This window comes from Chamaea fasciata, unplaced genomic scaffold (genome assembly GCF_029207755.1).
Source record: "Chamaea fasciata isolate MVZ Bird 193981 ecotype frontalis unplaced genomic scaffold, bChaFas1.0.hap1 SCAF_5, whole genome shotgun sequence".
Lineage (NCBI taxonomy): Eukaryota > Metazoa > Chordata > Aves > Passeriformes > Sylviidae > Chamaea > Chamaea fasciata.
In genome coordinates this window covers 6,166,248-6,183,027 of record NW_027094090.1, presented here as the reverse complement: position 1 = coordinate 6,183,027, position 16,780 = coordinate 6,166,248, and the positions used below count along the sequence as shown (strand labels likewise).

The 16,780-nt window shown below is 41.2% G+C and overlaps 1 protein-coding gene across 2 annotated transcripts; it reads right to left on the bottom strand.

Annotated features, from left to right (window-relative positions):
* Nucleotides 1-250: 250 nt before the first annotated feature.
* Nucleotides 251-14,512, bottom strand: SEC61A2 (SEC61 translocon subunit alpha 2). 2 transcript variants are annotated; one of them, XM_066182714.1, is made up of 12 exons: nucleotides 14,273-14,512; nucleotides 12,692-12,759; nucleotides 8,859-8,924; nucleotides 7,311-7,389; nucleotides 5,597-5,728; nucleotides 5,347-5,456; nucleotides 4,572-4,725; nucleotides 3,416-3,576; nucleotides 2,232-2,429; nucleotides 1,828-2,019; nucleotides 1,611-1,687; nucleotides 251-1,304 (listed from the first exon to the last, which is right to left on the bottom strand). In XM_066182714.1, the coding sequence occupies exons 1-12, from the start codon at nucleotides 14,277-14,279 to the stop codon at nucleotides 1,118-1,120; spliced, it is 1,431 nt and encodes a 476-aa protein (XP_066038811.1). In that variant the 5' UTR covers nucleotides 14,280-14,512; the 3' UTR covers nucleotides 251-1,117. The 2 variants fall into 2 exon arrangements, with proteins under 2 accessions (XP_066038811.1, XP_066038812.1); XM_066182715.1 differs by lacking the exons at nucleotides 12,692-12,759; nucleotides 14,273-14,512 and adding an exon at nucleotides 9,773-9,787.
* Nucleotides 14,513-16,780: the final 2,268 nt, after the last annotated feature.

The following is a 16,780-nucleotide window of genomic DNA, read 5'->3' as shown; positions in this document are numbered from 1 at the left end:
ACACAAAGTTACTTTCAAGTTAAGAGTAAGAGAAGACAGAAGAAATGTGACATCAGAGGGAAAAAGTGATTACAGCAGAGCAGAAAGGCTCAGTGACTTTAAGGGGAGGAATCTTGGGATCTTTTTTTTTAATTGTGGCTGCTAAAAATTGATCAGAACTATATTCTAGAAAGAAAAAAAATCAAGGCATTGTAGAAATTACTAAAGAGTGCACATGAATTGCAACTGGCAGAGACAAGACAGGAGAGGGTTTAATTAAATAAGTTTATTGTCTAACGCGTACATTTGTTACATCGCCGCTGTAAAGTGCGACAAATTTTCAGCAGGAACTTGCCGTTCCCCCTTTTCCCTCCTATGAACTGCTTCAGGAACCAGGCCTCGTCCTTTAGACTCACAAAAGCAAAGTGGACATGAAGTTTCAGTGGCACAGTTTTCACAAGTACATGGTTGAAGAGAACTGCTGGGCTGGGCCCTGCCAGCGGCTGCCCCGGGGCAGGACCTGACTGGCCTGGCCGCAGCAGATCCACCACAGGACCAGCTCACAGGTGAGATGCGTATCAGCCACAGGTAAATGTCTGCCTGCCCACCCCCAGAGCTCAGAGAAAGGTGCCCAGGTGGAGGCACCGCAAAGGAATAAGGAGTGCTGAGTTCAGTGGTGGGGAAATGCAAGTTAAAAAAGTATAAAAAAATTAATGTAAAATACAGATACAAATAAATTTTGTCAGGAGTACTGGCATGTGGCAATCTGAACTCAGGTATCTTTTTTTCCTATTAGGGATAGGGGAATTAATTTAACACTTTACTGCTGTGTGCAAAGACCTTTACCACTCTCAAACTGATACATTTTACCATCTCACTGTAGTGTCTGAACAGCAAGGTAGATGAATTGTTTCCAGCATTACAGGCAACACTAGATAATACTTAAACAAGATAATGTAAACTTTATTCTTAAGGCAGCTGGTACTAATGCTGCACACAGGCATCGCTCAATGCCCATTACAGTAATGGGACACGTAGCACTTGAAAACAAGTAAAAAGAAAATAGCATTATTGGACTAAATGACGCATGTTGTCAAAATACTTTCCCTTTCACACAAACCAGAAAATATTTGGACATTTAGAAAAATAATGCACCTACTCCTCCAACTTCAGCCTGTTCTTTTACAAATATTTCAAAATACTGATAAATTATAGTGACTGCAAGCAGAATGCCAGTGCCAGAACCAATGGCTCCTAGGAAGTCAGCCAGTACTGAAAGGGCACCGATGCACAAACCACCAAATGCAGCTGCTGTAGGGATGTATCTGTAGGAAAGGAAAAAACAGGAAAGAAGAAGGTGATAAACAAGGTATCTTTCTTTCAAAAACATGGAAAAGATTCAACTCAAAATCCCTCATTATGTCACTTAAAAAAAAAAAAAAGACAGTACGGGTTAATCTCTAATCTGCTGCTATAACTTCTTTTGCAGATCTAAGGAAGGCAACAGCTGAACGGGAAGAATCTTCCCTCTTGTAGTGGAAACAGGTATCGGATTCTTCTGACAATCTCTGCTCTAGTTGACACTTCCCCAGCACTCTTCAACATCCAGCTGGATATCAGCATTTCCTTACCTGTTAAGCTCATGAACCATTGATGTATCCCTGTGGCCTCTCATCACCATTTGCTGTTCTTTGAGTTGCTTGGCAACCTGCAAAAACCATTATTTTATAAAACTGCTGCAGTGTTTCACAGTCACATGAATATTTACTGGGATAAACTGATCAGTCAGTAGCTGGTCAGCTCTAAACCAGAAGCACTGTTTGAAAACAATTAAGGTAGAACACCTACATCTTTTGCTGATGAGCCAGACACCTCGATCCAAGTCTTGGAGAAGAATGCACAGGATCCCAACATAAATATTATATAAACTATTACATGGACAGGATCCTCAAATATTGCACCCATGGATTCTGGAGGGGACAAGTAGTAGCACAGGCCACCAACAGGGTAAGAGCGAGCAGGGCCACCTCCACTGACATCCTGAGAGAGGAAGAAAAAGGCAATAAATTACGTTTCACAGACTTCCCACATTCCCACCTTGTATTAATAGAGGAATTCCTCTTTGATGTTTGAAACAGTTTTTATATACAAATGTTAAAAGGTAAGTATTCCAGTTGGTTAAATACCCAGGATTCACATCAAAGTAAAAATGAAAATAATTCTATGCAGCTAAAACGTGACAGAATACTTACTGCCCACTGCCCCAGTAAGTTCACCAAGAAGTTGCCACTGAAACGAACAGACAACATCTGGGAAATGACGTAGAGGTTTGACACTAAGGCAGACTGCAGAATGATGGGAATGTTGGAGGTGTAGAACAGCTTGATGGGATAGCTGCTGTACTGCCCTCGGTATCGGGCAGACTTGATGGGTAAATCCACCCGGAATCCCTGTGGGAAAGAACACAAATGCACCAGGGTTCACTTCTGAGACACAGGGTATTCCCAGTGTGCCCCAAAGCTATTCCTGACCATGCAGCTCTTGCTAGATAAACAAGGACTTCAAGGTTGGTGATAGTAAAGCCCAAAGGCTTTCTGCTACAGTGTGGATTACAAATTTTAAAGATTTAAAAGTGTTACAGCTTGGTTGTGTTACATTCTTTTCACATAAACATGGATTCTCATCTGCTAACTGGTACTCCTGTAGAATACATGTTAGAGATCAGGGGTTGATAAAAGCCTGTAATGGCTTCCAAGTGACCTAGCCAGTTACCAGCACACTCTTGTGTAGTTTTCCAGGGCAGGATCTCTTCTGAGTAGACCCAAGAAAAGCCACATGAACTTGAAAACCTGGTCTTTTTTTTTCTTTTTTTCCCCAAATGCAGACTCAACAACTTAACAAAAAAAAATTTTAAAGATCACATTTTAGGTGCCCTCACCCCCAAAATCTCCATATGGATCCTCCTTTGGTGTCTATTTTAGCAGATATTTAGATTTAAACAAGAAACACTAATTAAATGTTTCAAGAAAATTAGGGGAAAACTGATAAGCTACATACCCCAAAGAAGCAAAGTTCTCCATCTTTGTCCAAAAGTATTCTTTTCAGTCAATGATAAATAATAAGAATATTCTTGGTGTGATGAAACCACTGCAGTAGCAGAATCCATTTTATTACAAATATTCTCACAGTGTGTATGGCATTCAGTGGAATGTGAGATTACACACTGAGTGCAAGCAGGCCTGGCTGTAAAATTTTACAGCTTTACTGTCACAGAGGTAATACTGAAATAACACCACTGGAATAAAAAGAGTTCATTACTCAAAGCTAAGATACTTCAGTTACTCTGGCTTAAACCTTCCCATCTTTTCCCAATGACTGCAGTGTCCAGGGTCCATGTGCACTCCTACCTCTGCAGAGCTGCTCTGAGGAGTTTTACCTGGAAATAGATGACTACAGCAAACACAAACACTGTGGCAATCAGGTTCATGAGGTTGGGCAGATTCTGTCGGTAAAAAGCTTCCCGCAGAGCCCGGACTTTGTCAGTTCTTGTGGCCAGGAGATGGAATAATGCAATCACAGCACCCTCAAACTCTGTTCCTGCACGAAGCAAGAAAGTGAAAGAAAGGTTAATCGCTAAATTAAAAACAGTTTTTAAAAAAGTACCTTTGTTTTGGAACTTTTAAGTATGACAAACAGAAAATCTGATACAATTGGACATGGATCTTGTTATAACAAATCTGTCACTATTGTCACACAGTCACATATGACTATGTCCTATATGTTATAGGACTCTTTTTTAGGTTACGGAATGTAGAATGACCTCAAAAATATTATTCCTGGTTAGAAAAACAAAAATAATACAAAAATCAAAGTCACACACATGAAAGAATACTCTCTTCCTTTCTTTTCTGGGAGCAGGAGGATGTTAAGAAGGAAGAAATAATAAACAAGGTGAAAAACAGCTTTTAGAAGAACAGTAATAAAAATGCAACAGAACTACTAAAAATTAAATTCAAATGAAAGCAAACTAAAAACACGGCTCAGGATCTCTAATGAATGCAGTAAATGAGTTCATTTCTTGATGCTGTATCTTAAGGTGCTATTTCAGGGGTCTCAGAACAACCAGATGTTGTCAAAGACTGGCTGAGGAATGAAGAGACTGCAGCCTCTGAAGAATCAAACCAGCTTAAAGCAATTCAGAGGCACCAACTACAAAAGCATCCTATAGCCAAAAACAACAGCTGGATCCCAAACAACTCCTCTGAATGGACAGCATTTCCTATCCTCTCTACTTCCATGGACTAAGTGATGCTAAAACAAGACAATTTCAGTATGGAAATCCAAAAATTTTCATTCAAGGGTCCTGAAGTCCCATTTAACTGCTGCACTTCAAATCGGCAACAGCAAACTTGTATTAATCTCCATGTAAGTCAGATATTTTCATCTTCAATGCTGATTGGACAATTGACTTCAGAGGCAAATCACCACACGTGAGAACTTTTTGATTAATGCAATCCAATAAACATCTGATAGTTTACGTGCAGTATACACCCACTGAAACAAGCTGTGACTGACTGTGAGAGCACACATACCTCTGCCAGTGTTGATGGTAGTGGGACTGAAAGCTTTCCAGACAATGGTTTCACAGATATTGGTAGCAATAAACAGGGAAATACCAGACCCCAATCCATAACCTTTCTGGAGCAACTCATCTAGCAGCAACACAATCAAACCAGCCACAAACAGCTGTGAGAAAAGAAACAAAACTGAGCAGAAACAAGAATAAATCAAGTCAAGAGTTGTGTTTTAATTCCCTGCTTCAGTATTTTCATAATGTTGGAGAGTGATCATTAAGTCTTTCATCTAAATGTCATTCATGCAGTGTTTCTGACCTCTTATGCACCAAGGCCTGCACATCTCACCTGGCAATGAGCTCTGTGCCTTTTTTCAAGGCAGACACAGCAAATAGATTATTCACTAATGACTTTTTTTTTTCTAAAAAAGATGTTTAAGTTTGTGCATTTATTGTTTAGTTCTGCAGGAGAATGTCTCAAAGCTGCAGCTGTGCCATTTAGTGTGTTTTCCTCCACAGCACAGAAGAGCAGCTACTGCTTCCAAAGTCCACCAATTCCTGTATTTTCAATTAAGCACCACTCCTACCTGAAATACTTTTGATATTAACTATTCCAGCATTCTCCTCCTTTATGGAATACTTAGAATTTCTCATATCTAGACAGATACAAATAATGATGCTTTGCAGCATTAAAAATAAATAAACTGAAGTGATCCAGACACAGAAAGATTTTTCCTACCAGCTATACTGTCTCTAACAAGTCTCAGTTACACACAAAATAGCTCTTTACAAACCTGAATTATAATAAGAAGACAAATTCCAGCACCCATTTCAGCAGGATCTCCATACATTCCAGTCATAACATACACAATGGCTTGCCCAATGGTAATAATCATCCCAAATACTAAAACAAAAGAGAAAGCAAATCCTTTAAAAAAATCGGAAGTCACCGACCAAAAGAATTTCATATCTAATATCACTTAGGCAGGCTGCTTTCCCAAGAATAAAAATACACTCAGTAGTTTTAATTGGAACAGTGCTTACATTTCTGAGCTCCATTGAACAAGGCTCTGTCTTTTGGAGTATCACCAACTTCAATGATCTTTGCTCCTGCCAGCAGCTGCATGATCAAACCTGATGTCACAATGGGTGAGATACCCAATTCCATCAAAGTACCTAGAAAAGAAGAAATATTAAAACAACTGCCATGCTAGAACCTCTCCTAAAGCATGAAGTCTCTTCAAAGGTTCCTGACCTAGAAAAATTACTTCTAATAATGCTTCCAATAATTCCTGTACAGGTATGACAAAACAGTTATGGGTCTCACAAAAGGCTGCTCTGTTAAAACCTGTAATTTTGAAGACAGCAAGGAAAACCCATGTAGAACCCAAATATTTTTGTGGAACCATGCTAACACTGAAGCTCAGCTTTTCTGGCATATCCTCAAGGAACATTTCCCTGGACAGCATCTTGACCCTGGCTGTTTATTCTGTCAGTGCTTCAATGTTATATTTTCCAAAAGTTTAATTCTGCAGACCACAAAAATATGCTGCAGATCCACAGTTTCTGAGAACACTGCCCTTGGCTTTAGTTGAGAGTTTGGGATTTAATTAGTTCTTAACAAAACAAACATTGTCATTAAGCTGCTCTTAACTCTGCCAACTCACTGGCACTGTGTCACTGAAGTACCAACTCCCAAATGTATACAATTCAAAGCAGGAAAGCATTAAAGTAATTATGATAACTTGATTCTTTCATACTTGTGTCCTGGAGTTTCCATGTTAAATATTACATGACCTGTCATGGAAATATCTATTCCTCCAGCATCCAGAAAATTAGGAGGTCAAAAACTTCAGCATTCATCTCACATCCTCCCATGAGTTCTCGTCAGTTGACTTAAGTGAAAACTCACTTTCCTGCTCCTGCTTTTTATTGCCTTCAGTCCCTCAGCCCTTTCTTGGCCACTGTTAACTATTCTGTTTGGGTAGTGGACAGCATATTTAGTATCATACATTGCTAGGGACACACCAAATTCTGCAAACTGTGCAGGAGAATTTGAAGCAGAGAACTTCTTTATTCACTATCCTCACTGGTGTAAAAAAAATTGCTATTCCTAAGTAAGCAGTACCTTCACATTAGAGGGTTCCAGTGATTTTCTTACTTCCAGCCAATTTTCCAAGCTACAGATGAGATCAGTGTCCTCATTTAGAGTGAGGCATGACTGGTCACTCATCTTAAGTTTCAGACTTCTAGCATTGGTTTGAATCTTATACATTTGGTTGTGTTCCACTTTACTCTTCTAAAACACCTTAGTTTGGTTTTGCTGAAGTTTATGCCAAATCACCTCTGTCTTTGACCTTCCCACCTAGAAAATTACCCCCCCATAACACTGCCAGACTACTATGAAATGTAACTGGCTTGCACAGGTGAGGCATTTCCTAATCACACCCTACACATTAGTGCAGTTCCTAACTGGCAAGTCAGAAGATTTCCTGTCCCATATATTAGTTAGAAAGAGATTGCTCTAAAATCCTGAATGGAATCATCCCGAAACTTGTGAATCAATATTAATCTCCTCTGCACCTCAAAGAAATCCCATTCCTAAAATGAAGGACTGCTCAAGTACTAATTTTAATTCCATGTGTGTTAAGAACTTTACAAAGTGTCCCAACCTGACATCTGGGTGGTGTGGAATTTAACAGCCAACTGTTTTTCTCCTGGTCTGTTTACCCCAATAGAGAAAGGAGTGAGTACTAACCTCTGTTTGATGCAAGAATGACTCTCATCCAATAGAAGGGGTCTGCAGAATCTGATGACATGATTCCAAACAAAGGGATCTGTCAAAGTGCACAACAGTATTAAACAGATACACACAATTAGCATGCATAAATATAAAGTCTTAACATGTAATGATTTAACTGTTACATTGTTTAATTTTTTTTAATTAAACCAGAGGTATTGACACCATCTCTTTCAATCCTCCAGTTAATCCTGGGGTATAACTCAGGGGACTAAACTAAGAGCCTTCCACAGAAAAAAGCAGAAACCCCTAGAAAGAAGTTTAAATACTGAAATTCTAGAGACAGAAATATGTTTTGAAATATCCCACATGGAACTGTCAATACCAGACATGCTCATACAAAACTTCCAATACTCTGTGTGTCAATAGTGAGAGATTTTCAGCTCGTTATAACTCTTCCTAATCACCAAAACAGTAGAGTAGGAATCCAGGCAATCTTGGAGATCAATTTCTGAAAACTCTAGTCCGCACCATCTGTTGTCCTTATTCAACTACTTTAATCTCTCATATAGATGCAGAATTCTAATTATGCATACATCCAGCTCCTAGTAAACCCAGATAAACTACATATTCTTCTAGCTCTAGTATCATTCCCACTTCCCCCTTCCAAAAAAACAGACAGGTACAAGAGCTGGGTTTTATCCTTTAAACAGTCCTTCAGAGCTGAAAACAAAAACTATTAAACTACTGCTCTGCAGTCTGGAATGGCTGCTTTAATAAACATAAGATAAAAACCCTGATTCTGAAATGCACAGTTCATTTTGAATCTTCCAAAAAGTCTGTATGTTCTAAAAAATGTCTATCAAGTAATACATGGATTCTCATTTTCTTCAGTATCCAGGTATTCTTTAAAGAAAAACATAAAAAGCCTCCACTGTTTACAAGCCAAGAACAGGTTCTAGGAACGCCTACAACTATGAGTAATAAAGATCACATAAATGTTTACAAAGACAGGCATTTTGGAAGGGTTTTAGCAAACAACTTTACCAGGATATTCACAAAAACCTCTAAATGTCAACTTAAACACTTCACAAAAACATTTTCCTGCAATCATAAAAATCCAACAGTTTGTTGAAGAGGAAATTGGTAAAAAGTCACTTGATTTAATTTTCGCACTTGTGAGTGCTAAAATTTAAGTGTAGTCATGAGCAGAGGGTAAACAGTGCACTTTTTGATTGCATGGCTTGTTTATGCTGCTCAATAAATAATTACCTTGGCTGTTTACCCTGCAGCCACTACCATCATTTGATAGGACCTCCGTAACAAGAAAAAAAGGTTTTGTATTTCTGACTAAATATAAAGCAATAGTTTCTAAAAACATCTATGATCAACACTAAAGACTATTTCAGAGAACCAGGTTTCTTTGAGCTGGACTTCAAATACTTCTACATAAAAATAAAAGCTGAAACTAGCAGGTCAACATGAAACAAGAACATCTCATGGTTTCAGGGTACTTTCAATGTACAGAACACACATTTTCTGACCACAGACAACATCAATACCTACCTGGCAGCACACTAAGAAAATGAAGAGTGTGATGGCTGTCCATAGTACCTTCTCTCTGAACTGGATCTACAGGACAGAGTGGAGACACAAAAATGTTCACGCTATGTGGAACTTCCACTGCACTCTCACAACAGTACTAAATGCTGTTATCACTCAGAAATCAATGCAAAGATTTCAAACCAGAAAGCATCACCCCTCATTGGAATATATTTTTAATACCATTTCAGATTTTAGAGAGAAAGACAAAGGTAACTTATGTGGGACTGGCAGACATTCAGTCACTAGAATGTGTTTTATCTACACTATTCTAAAATAGTGGGTATTTATAAAAGAGCAACAGCATGGCTAAAATCATGGACTTACCAGAGCAAACATGAAAGACTAATGCAAAAAACTTATCTTCAGTACTTAGTGCTCTAGGCTTCAACTGAAGTTTTGTAAGCCTGGAAGTTTAATTAAACTAAAGCACTATAAAGTTTTTAGAGGGATTGAACTGTTGTGAAGACATATGATTAAAACCAGAAGAACCATGAGGTTTCGACAGCAATTCAAAGTATTTAAAATTAAGTTCTTCAAAGGATGTTACAGGAATCTTTAAATTCATCATTATGTTCATGGATATTCAGCACAAAATGACTTTTAAATATTGTTTTCCTCCAAAATATTTTTATTGATGTAGGTTATATATATTACTTTAAAAGAATGCCAGACCAATGATCCATAGTCATTAATTCATTGAAGAGAATCTCAGAGGCACAACATTTGAGGTGTCTGTAATTAGTGCCAGGTGCAAGAAGAGAAGAATCACAAGATTTAAGTTTGAGCCAGAGGATTACTCAAAGCATGAGACAGAAAGAAATGCACTTGAGGAGGGCAGAGAGAGCTGAGATTCAGGGTTATGTTCAAGTTCCCACCTCTCCTCCAGGGACTGTAAACCTGAGGGTTAAGTGTGTTCACTGCAGACAAGTGCAGGGCAGCTACTAAAACATGTCATGAACTAACACATAAGAGAGACACAGCAGAAATGGCTGGAGCTCTCTGCCTCCAACCACTGAATCTGCCTGTGGAGAAGTAACAAGAAAAAGGATTAGTGCCTGTTTTCAGAGGTACTGAACACCCACAAATGAGAAATTACAAACAAGTGCAGCAGCAGCACAGGTCCTCGAGCAAAAGAAAACCCAGTCTACATCTTTATAAGTGAAACTATGCACTTAGAAGCAAAATAATTCAGGTAATTTAATTTACTTTCTGCTACTGCCTCATTCTTAAAAGAGGACAGATGCTAAAAATACTTACAGCACAGAGTTATAAAAACAGTGACAGCAGCAAATAAATCCAAACAATACCTTGTGTTAGACTATGCAGTGCTGACCCACTTTACCAAGTCTGAACTCCACAATTCATATTTTAAGCACAGACCTCTAAAGCCAAAAATGCTTAATCAAATTATCTCTACAGCCTCACACTTAAACTTGGCTTCAGAGGCTACAGTGAAGGACTAAAGGTGCTCTGGTTCTCTCTGTAACTGTGGTGAATATGAGCATTGGACGAAATCTGCATCACCCAAATCACAGTTATGCACAAGGAAAACAGTCTCTATGAGTCAAGACAACAAAAAAGAAAAAGGAGTCATCCCAATCCATATGCCAGGAATGGCAAAATACAGAGTGGTACCAAAATATTCCAGACACAAAAGCTAACAAGCACAGGCACAGTAAATTTCACCATCTGATCTGATTCAATTGGACATTTTCTTCCTTTGACATTTTTCTTAAATCGTGTGAAAAGGAAGGGACTTGAGCATTATCATCTTGGTGCTCTGAACAGAGTGTTCTACTTAGCAAATCTGTGCATGAGAGAAATGTGAGCCCATTCTAATAACTACAAAAGTAGCAATCACTTTTGCTAATCAAGTTGGCCAAAACACAAAAGCAACACTCCCCAGGGACAGAAGAAACCACTTTCCTCATCAACAAGAATGGCAAAATGATTCAGTGAGAGCCCAACTGAATCAAAACATCATCTTCACTTAACAATCAATACATGTTTAATGAAAATGAATCTCCCTTTCTATTTGGTTATCTAAATTTCTTTTCCTGGCCTTAAACCAATTCACTAAAACCATTACTGGTCATATCTGCCCGTGACAGCTTGCAAGAAAACAATAAATTACAGAGAACTACAGTTACATGGAATGACCTAAATCACTTGATAAACTACACAGAAGCAAGGAACACAACTGAAAATGGTCAAAGGGCTCTTCAGCCTAGGAAAGATGCTCCCAATAACATTTTCACTTTAAATTTGTCCAAAGCTGGCAACTGGCAGCCATAGTCTAGACGGCGACCTAAATAGCAGTAAAGACAAAGTGACCCAAATAGACAGGACAGGAATTTGGCACCTCTCTGGGCATCCTTCATCTGCTCATGGACAACAAGGACAGATCAAGCCCCTCATCCTCTCTGGCAAATAACATCTGCCAGTGAGCTTTACAGAAACATCAGCATCCGTAGGTTTGTGTCAGCTTTCTCTTCTCACTCGCTTCACAAGACAAAAATGGGATGGCTGTAACCAAGTGATCACAAAAGTGCCATAAATCAGCACCAAAAGATTGCACGAAGGTTCCCCACTGCAGAAACAAAGGTGGGCGCCTGCCAACCAGACCTGGTGCATCCAAGCCTTAGCATGGGGGTCTGGCTCTGGAGATTCCTGCTCTGTTAACACCTTTCCTGACCTAAATAATTTGTTTTAGAAACCTGTCCCAAAGCTGAAAGATGCTGGAAAGCAACTAGATGGAGCAAAGAGCCAGTGGGTAAATCCTAATCTTTTCAAAAAATCAGTTCCAGAGGGCCATAATCGTAATTTTTCACTGTTATCTTCTCCATTCAATTCGGCAGGCTCAGCTATGGTCACTGGCACAAACACCTCTGCATCCAACCCTAACCTCTGGGAACCTCTCATTAACCAAAGAGGATTCTCTGAGATGGTATCATGTTCCCAGTTAAGCTTTCCCTTTTAAGAATATAAAAACCAACATTTAGCTCTTAAGGAATTTTCATGGAAGTTGTGACAATAGTCATGACAAGTCAGTTTGTTACTCTAATTAGATTGTCACATGGGCAATATGTGCTTGCTTGAGTTTTGAAAGCAAAAATGGTGTTTGGTTGGGGTTTTTCTTTGGACAAGGCAGGTCTCTTTCTGATCTGTAGAAATTACCTGTTTTTTCATCGAGAAAATGTGCCAAGAAGTGGGAGTAGTTTCAAGGGCTAGAGGACTGGAGAGATCAGCTGTAAGTGAACTGAGTTCATTGATTTTAGATCAAAGAGAAACATCATATCCAGAAGGTGAACAGGGCAATTACCTGAACTGTACCACAGATCACTCTCCCACCTCAGCAAGGTCAGTCACAGCTGTGGGTGGAGGAAATACTTTGTGGGAAGAGGAGAATTAAATTTGTGTTTCCTGATCTACAGAACAATCCTTTTCCACGTAATATACAAGCCAGCTCAAAGCCAACAGTGGGATCCACAGAAAAACAAAGACTCTGCCCTAGTATATTAAAATAGATCACATGGAGCTGAAAATAAATAAACTTAGTCTAGAATTAAGATTTTTTTTAAAAAAATAGAATCAAAGGGAAAAACTTACCAGAAGGGTGCTCTGAATTCATCATCACAGTAATGTTTTACCTTAACACGGGTTCACCCCTGCTCCAAAGAATATATTCTACTTTAGGGCCCACTGTCTGTATCTATATTGGAGCCTGGACTAGAATATTACAATATTTCCACCTCTGTGAACTAATGAAAGTAAGAACATAATGCGGCACTCACTTTTCTTTCCGGTTTCTGGATTTCGGGTAACACTGCACAGAACGGCTTAATAACTTCTAAAAATTTTACTGTTCCAGAAAAAAACACACACAAACACACAAAAAAAGACAGAAAAATGTATTAACAAACATTCATGAATTTATAAAGCTTCACGGAACTTTATTTAGCTTCCAAAACTGTCTGAAAACTAACACCCTCTTCTTGAAAGAGCTGAAAACCAGGCAAAAAATGTGAAATAGAATTCTTGTTCTAACCAGATTTGACCCATTCTTTTTTCCACAGCTGGAATAATTTTAGAGAAGTGGTGCTGTGTGTATCACCAGGAGTGAACTGAATTGTATTCCATCTAAAAATAAATGACCTAGTACCAGCCTATGCTAGTTAAACACAGAACAATACTGACATCAAAAGGTATTCTCTCACACAGAGATTAGATTTTTGTGTTTACTGAAGTATTTAGCTGAAAAAATAATTCAATCACTAAAATATGTTGAGAAATTGTAATATAAATGAGTGGAACACCTATTCTGATTGGAATTTCATGGGACTTTATTTTAGCTTTTAATACATCTCTCTTCACAGTTTCCCCTTTAAAAACACAGAAAAGCTCAACAGTCTGATCTCTTTTTCTGGGGACAAAAAAATTATTTTAGGAAAAAAAAATCAAAGCGTATGTGCTTGGTGGGGACTTTGCCCTCCAAAACTTGAACGTTATGTCCAGCCCTAACACACTGGGACAAAAAACCACTATTGGTTCCTTTTCAAAGTGAATGCATTTATTACACTGCAGAATGCATTTATTACACTGAAAGTAACATTTTTGTTGTAGTGCCATGTTTACATTTACACTCTCATATGACACATGTCTCCTCTATTTATGCCAAGCCCTCACACAGGTTGTAGGAAGGTGCACCGCACTCCACAGAGGGGGGCACAGCTCCGCCGTGAACAAGATCCCAGAGCATCGTGGAATGGCTCAGGTTGGAAGGGACCACAGGGCTCATCTGCTGCCACCTCAGGGTCATCCCAGAGCCCACGGCACAGGGCTGTGTCCACACAGTTCTGGAATATCTCCAGTGAGGGAAACTCCACAGCCTCTCCGGGCAACCTGGTCCAGTGCTCGGTCGCCGCACAGGACAGAAATTCTTCCTCATGCTCAGGTGGAACTTCCTGGGCATCAGTTTCTGCCCGCTGCCTCTTGTCCTTTTGGGTGGCATCACTGAGCAGAGCCGGGATCCATCCTCTGACACCCGCCCTTCAGACTCTCATACACATATGTATGTGTATATAGGCTACATATGCTACATACCTATATATAGTGTGTATATATATATAGTAAGGCTGGAGTGGAACAGGACACCCCACCGCGAAGCAGTGCCCGGCCTCACGCCGTGCCCGGCAGCACCGACCCTGTGCGGGGAGCGGGCGCTCGGCAGCCCCGGCCCTGCCTGCGGCGGCACCCGGAGCACGGCGCCCCATCACCGCCCACGGGCCACCGGCCACGTCCTGCCCGCGCTGCCGGGGCCGCTGTCCCCCAGCGCGGGCCCCGGCCCGCTCCCTCCCGGCTCTGTCCGCACTCACTGCCCATGGCGGTGGCGGCCCGGCCGCGGTCCCAGCGCTGTCACCGTCTCCGTCGCCGCCGTCACGTGACGCGCGCTGCGGACGGGCCGTCCCTCCCCGCCCGGGGGACACGGCGGTACCGCCCTCCCGGAGCGCCCCCCGCGCCCTTCCCCAGGCGAGGGGAGCCGGATCGGCGGGACCGGCGCGGAGCGGTGGCCGCCGCGGCGGGATCAGGCTGAGGGCGGACAGCCGCCGCGGCGAAGGACCGCGCTCCCGGAGTGCTCCGCGCGGCGCCAGGGGCGGGCACGGCCCCTCAGCGCCACACCTCAGCCCGGCCCGAGCGCGGGAAACCGCCCGCCCCTCACTCGCTCACGCCGCGGGGGCTTTGACGTCTCTGTGATGGTGGTGGTACCGCAGTAGCCCGTGAAAAGCACAGGTCGAGCGGTTTGGTACAGAAGTGTTTTGTTAACAGCCCAATCCACTCGTACTGACAGATGGATGCGATCATTTCACGGGGAGAAAGGACATTGGGACACTGGAGCGCGTCCAAAGAAGGGCAACAGAGCTGGGGAAGGGTCTGAAGCACAGCTGAGGGAGTTGGAATTGTTCATCCTGGAGAAAAGGAGGCTCGGGCTGACCTCATTCTCTCCCACTCCCTGACAGGAGATTGTAGCCAGGTGAGGGTCATGCTCCGCCCCTGGCTAACCAGGGACAGGATGAGGACATGGCCTCAAGCTGCACCAGGGGAGGTTGAGGTTGGGCAGTGGTAGGACTTCACAAAAAGGGTGATTAGACATTGGAATGGGCTGCTCAGGGAGGCGGTGGTGTCACTGTCCCTGCGAGTGTTTAAGGAAAATCTGGATGTGGCACTCAGTGTCATCATCTGGTTGACAAGGTGGTGATCAGTCATAGGTTGGACTCCAGGGTTTTGGAGGTCTTTTCCAACCTAATTGGTTTTGTGATTCTGTGGCTCTCTGAACTGAACCTGAAAACCTATTCCAGTATCATCCCACAATCACCAAAACAGGTATCACACCTATAGAGCTCTCAGTTACAACAGCCAATACAACAGTCTATAAAATTAGGATCATCGGAATCTACTGCAAGGTTTAGATATGACAATTAAAAATAGGATTTATTCTTTCTGAATAACTGATCTGATGCACAAGCTTGAATTCTTCCTGTATTAGGCTAAGTTGCCAAAAGAGAACACAACATGTGTGAAGCAGTAGGGCTCCTCCAAAACTTTGAATTTATATTTTGGATTGCACTCTGCATTCCTTAAGAACTCCTCTTAATCAAGACCTTGCTACAATACCTAAACAACTTTGTTTAATAGCTTCCCTTTTCTGAAATCACTTAGAAAAGTTTTTTCTTCCAGTTTTATACACTCATAATTTAACAAATACTAATGAGCAACTCCACAGCAATTACTTTCACTTAAGAGTTTTGTACAGTCTGACATATGCCCATAATTAATGGGCCTGGCAATGTACTTGTAGATCATAATCTCCAAATAATATCTGGGATAGTAGCTAAGGTCAGGATGTTTCTTGTAATCCCCTTCATTCAGATTTTTAGCCATACTTACTTGAGAAGTTCATTAAATTACAGGTTTTGTTAGCAAACCCTCCTGTCCCTAAGTCACTGGCCACTGTTTTGGTAACTGATAAAAAGTCCAGGAGGTTTCTTCAGTCCTTACTGACAAACATGCACCACTTCAGGTGTGCTGAACAAATGTTTCTATGTCACCTTCTTCACTGACAGAAGCAAAAAAATAAAAATGCAGTATTGTTTTCCTTGCTTATTCAAAATACTACTGTGTTCAGAACTTTTCACCTTCAAAGTTCAGACTGTATTTTTTAAAATCTAAACTAACATCACTGTTACTAAAATACTTCTTTTAATATGTTTGTTTTCCTGGTGTGTTTTCTTTCTGAGAGCTTTTGCTGCCTTTAATGAACTGCCCAACCTAACAGCTCATTCCCTCGATGTGTTTACTTTTTTTCCTTCTAGTCTTGCACTTCTCTCTGCAAATCCTGACACACACAATGCACAAATGCTGTAACACTCTCTCTTTCTAGTAAGCTCCTTGCTAACAGCACATAAAAGCACACTTCTCCTTGTGTTAATGACCTGCAGAATTTCCTGTCCAAAGACTGGGACCTGCTCTGTTACCCACTCACTCAACCTGTGTGGCATCTCAGGCACATGGTGTGGCACTTGGGGTGTCCTCTGCAAGGCCAGGAGCTGGACTCCATGATCCTTGTGGGTCCCTTCCAGCTCAGGACATTCCATGGTTCTATTCTAAGTTCTGCTTCTCTTTGCCCCAAAACAAAAGCAATCCAGCACTGTGCAGGGATGTCCCAGCCAGCATGCAGAGAAGACCAAGGTGCACAGATGGAAAACAGCCTTGTGTACATCCAAAATTGCTGGGAGAAACAGTGTTAGCCCCTCAGTCAGCAAGCACTTTGCCTTGCTCCTGTGTCTTGGTTTAGGAAGACAGGTATCTGCTAGGTAAAATTACAA

Coding starts and splice junctions, on each gene's coding strand:
- SEC61A2 (XM_066182714.1), bottom strand. Junction 8,925..12,691: donor TCCAGAAACCGGAAAGAAAA/GTGAGTGCCGCA, acceptor TCTGTCCTGTAG/ATCCAGTTCAGAGAGAAGGT. Junction 5,729..7,310: donor CATTCTTGCATCAAACAGAG/GTTAGTACTCAC, acceptor CTTCTTTTCTAG/GTACTTTGATGGAATTGGGT.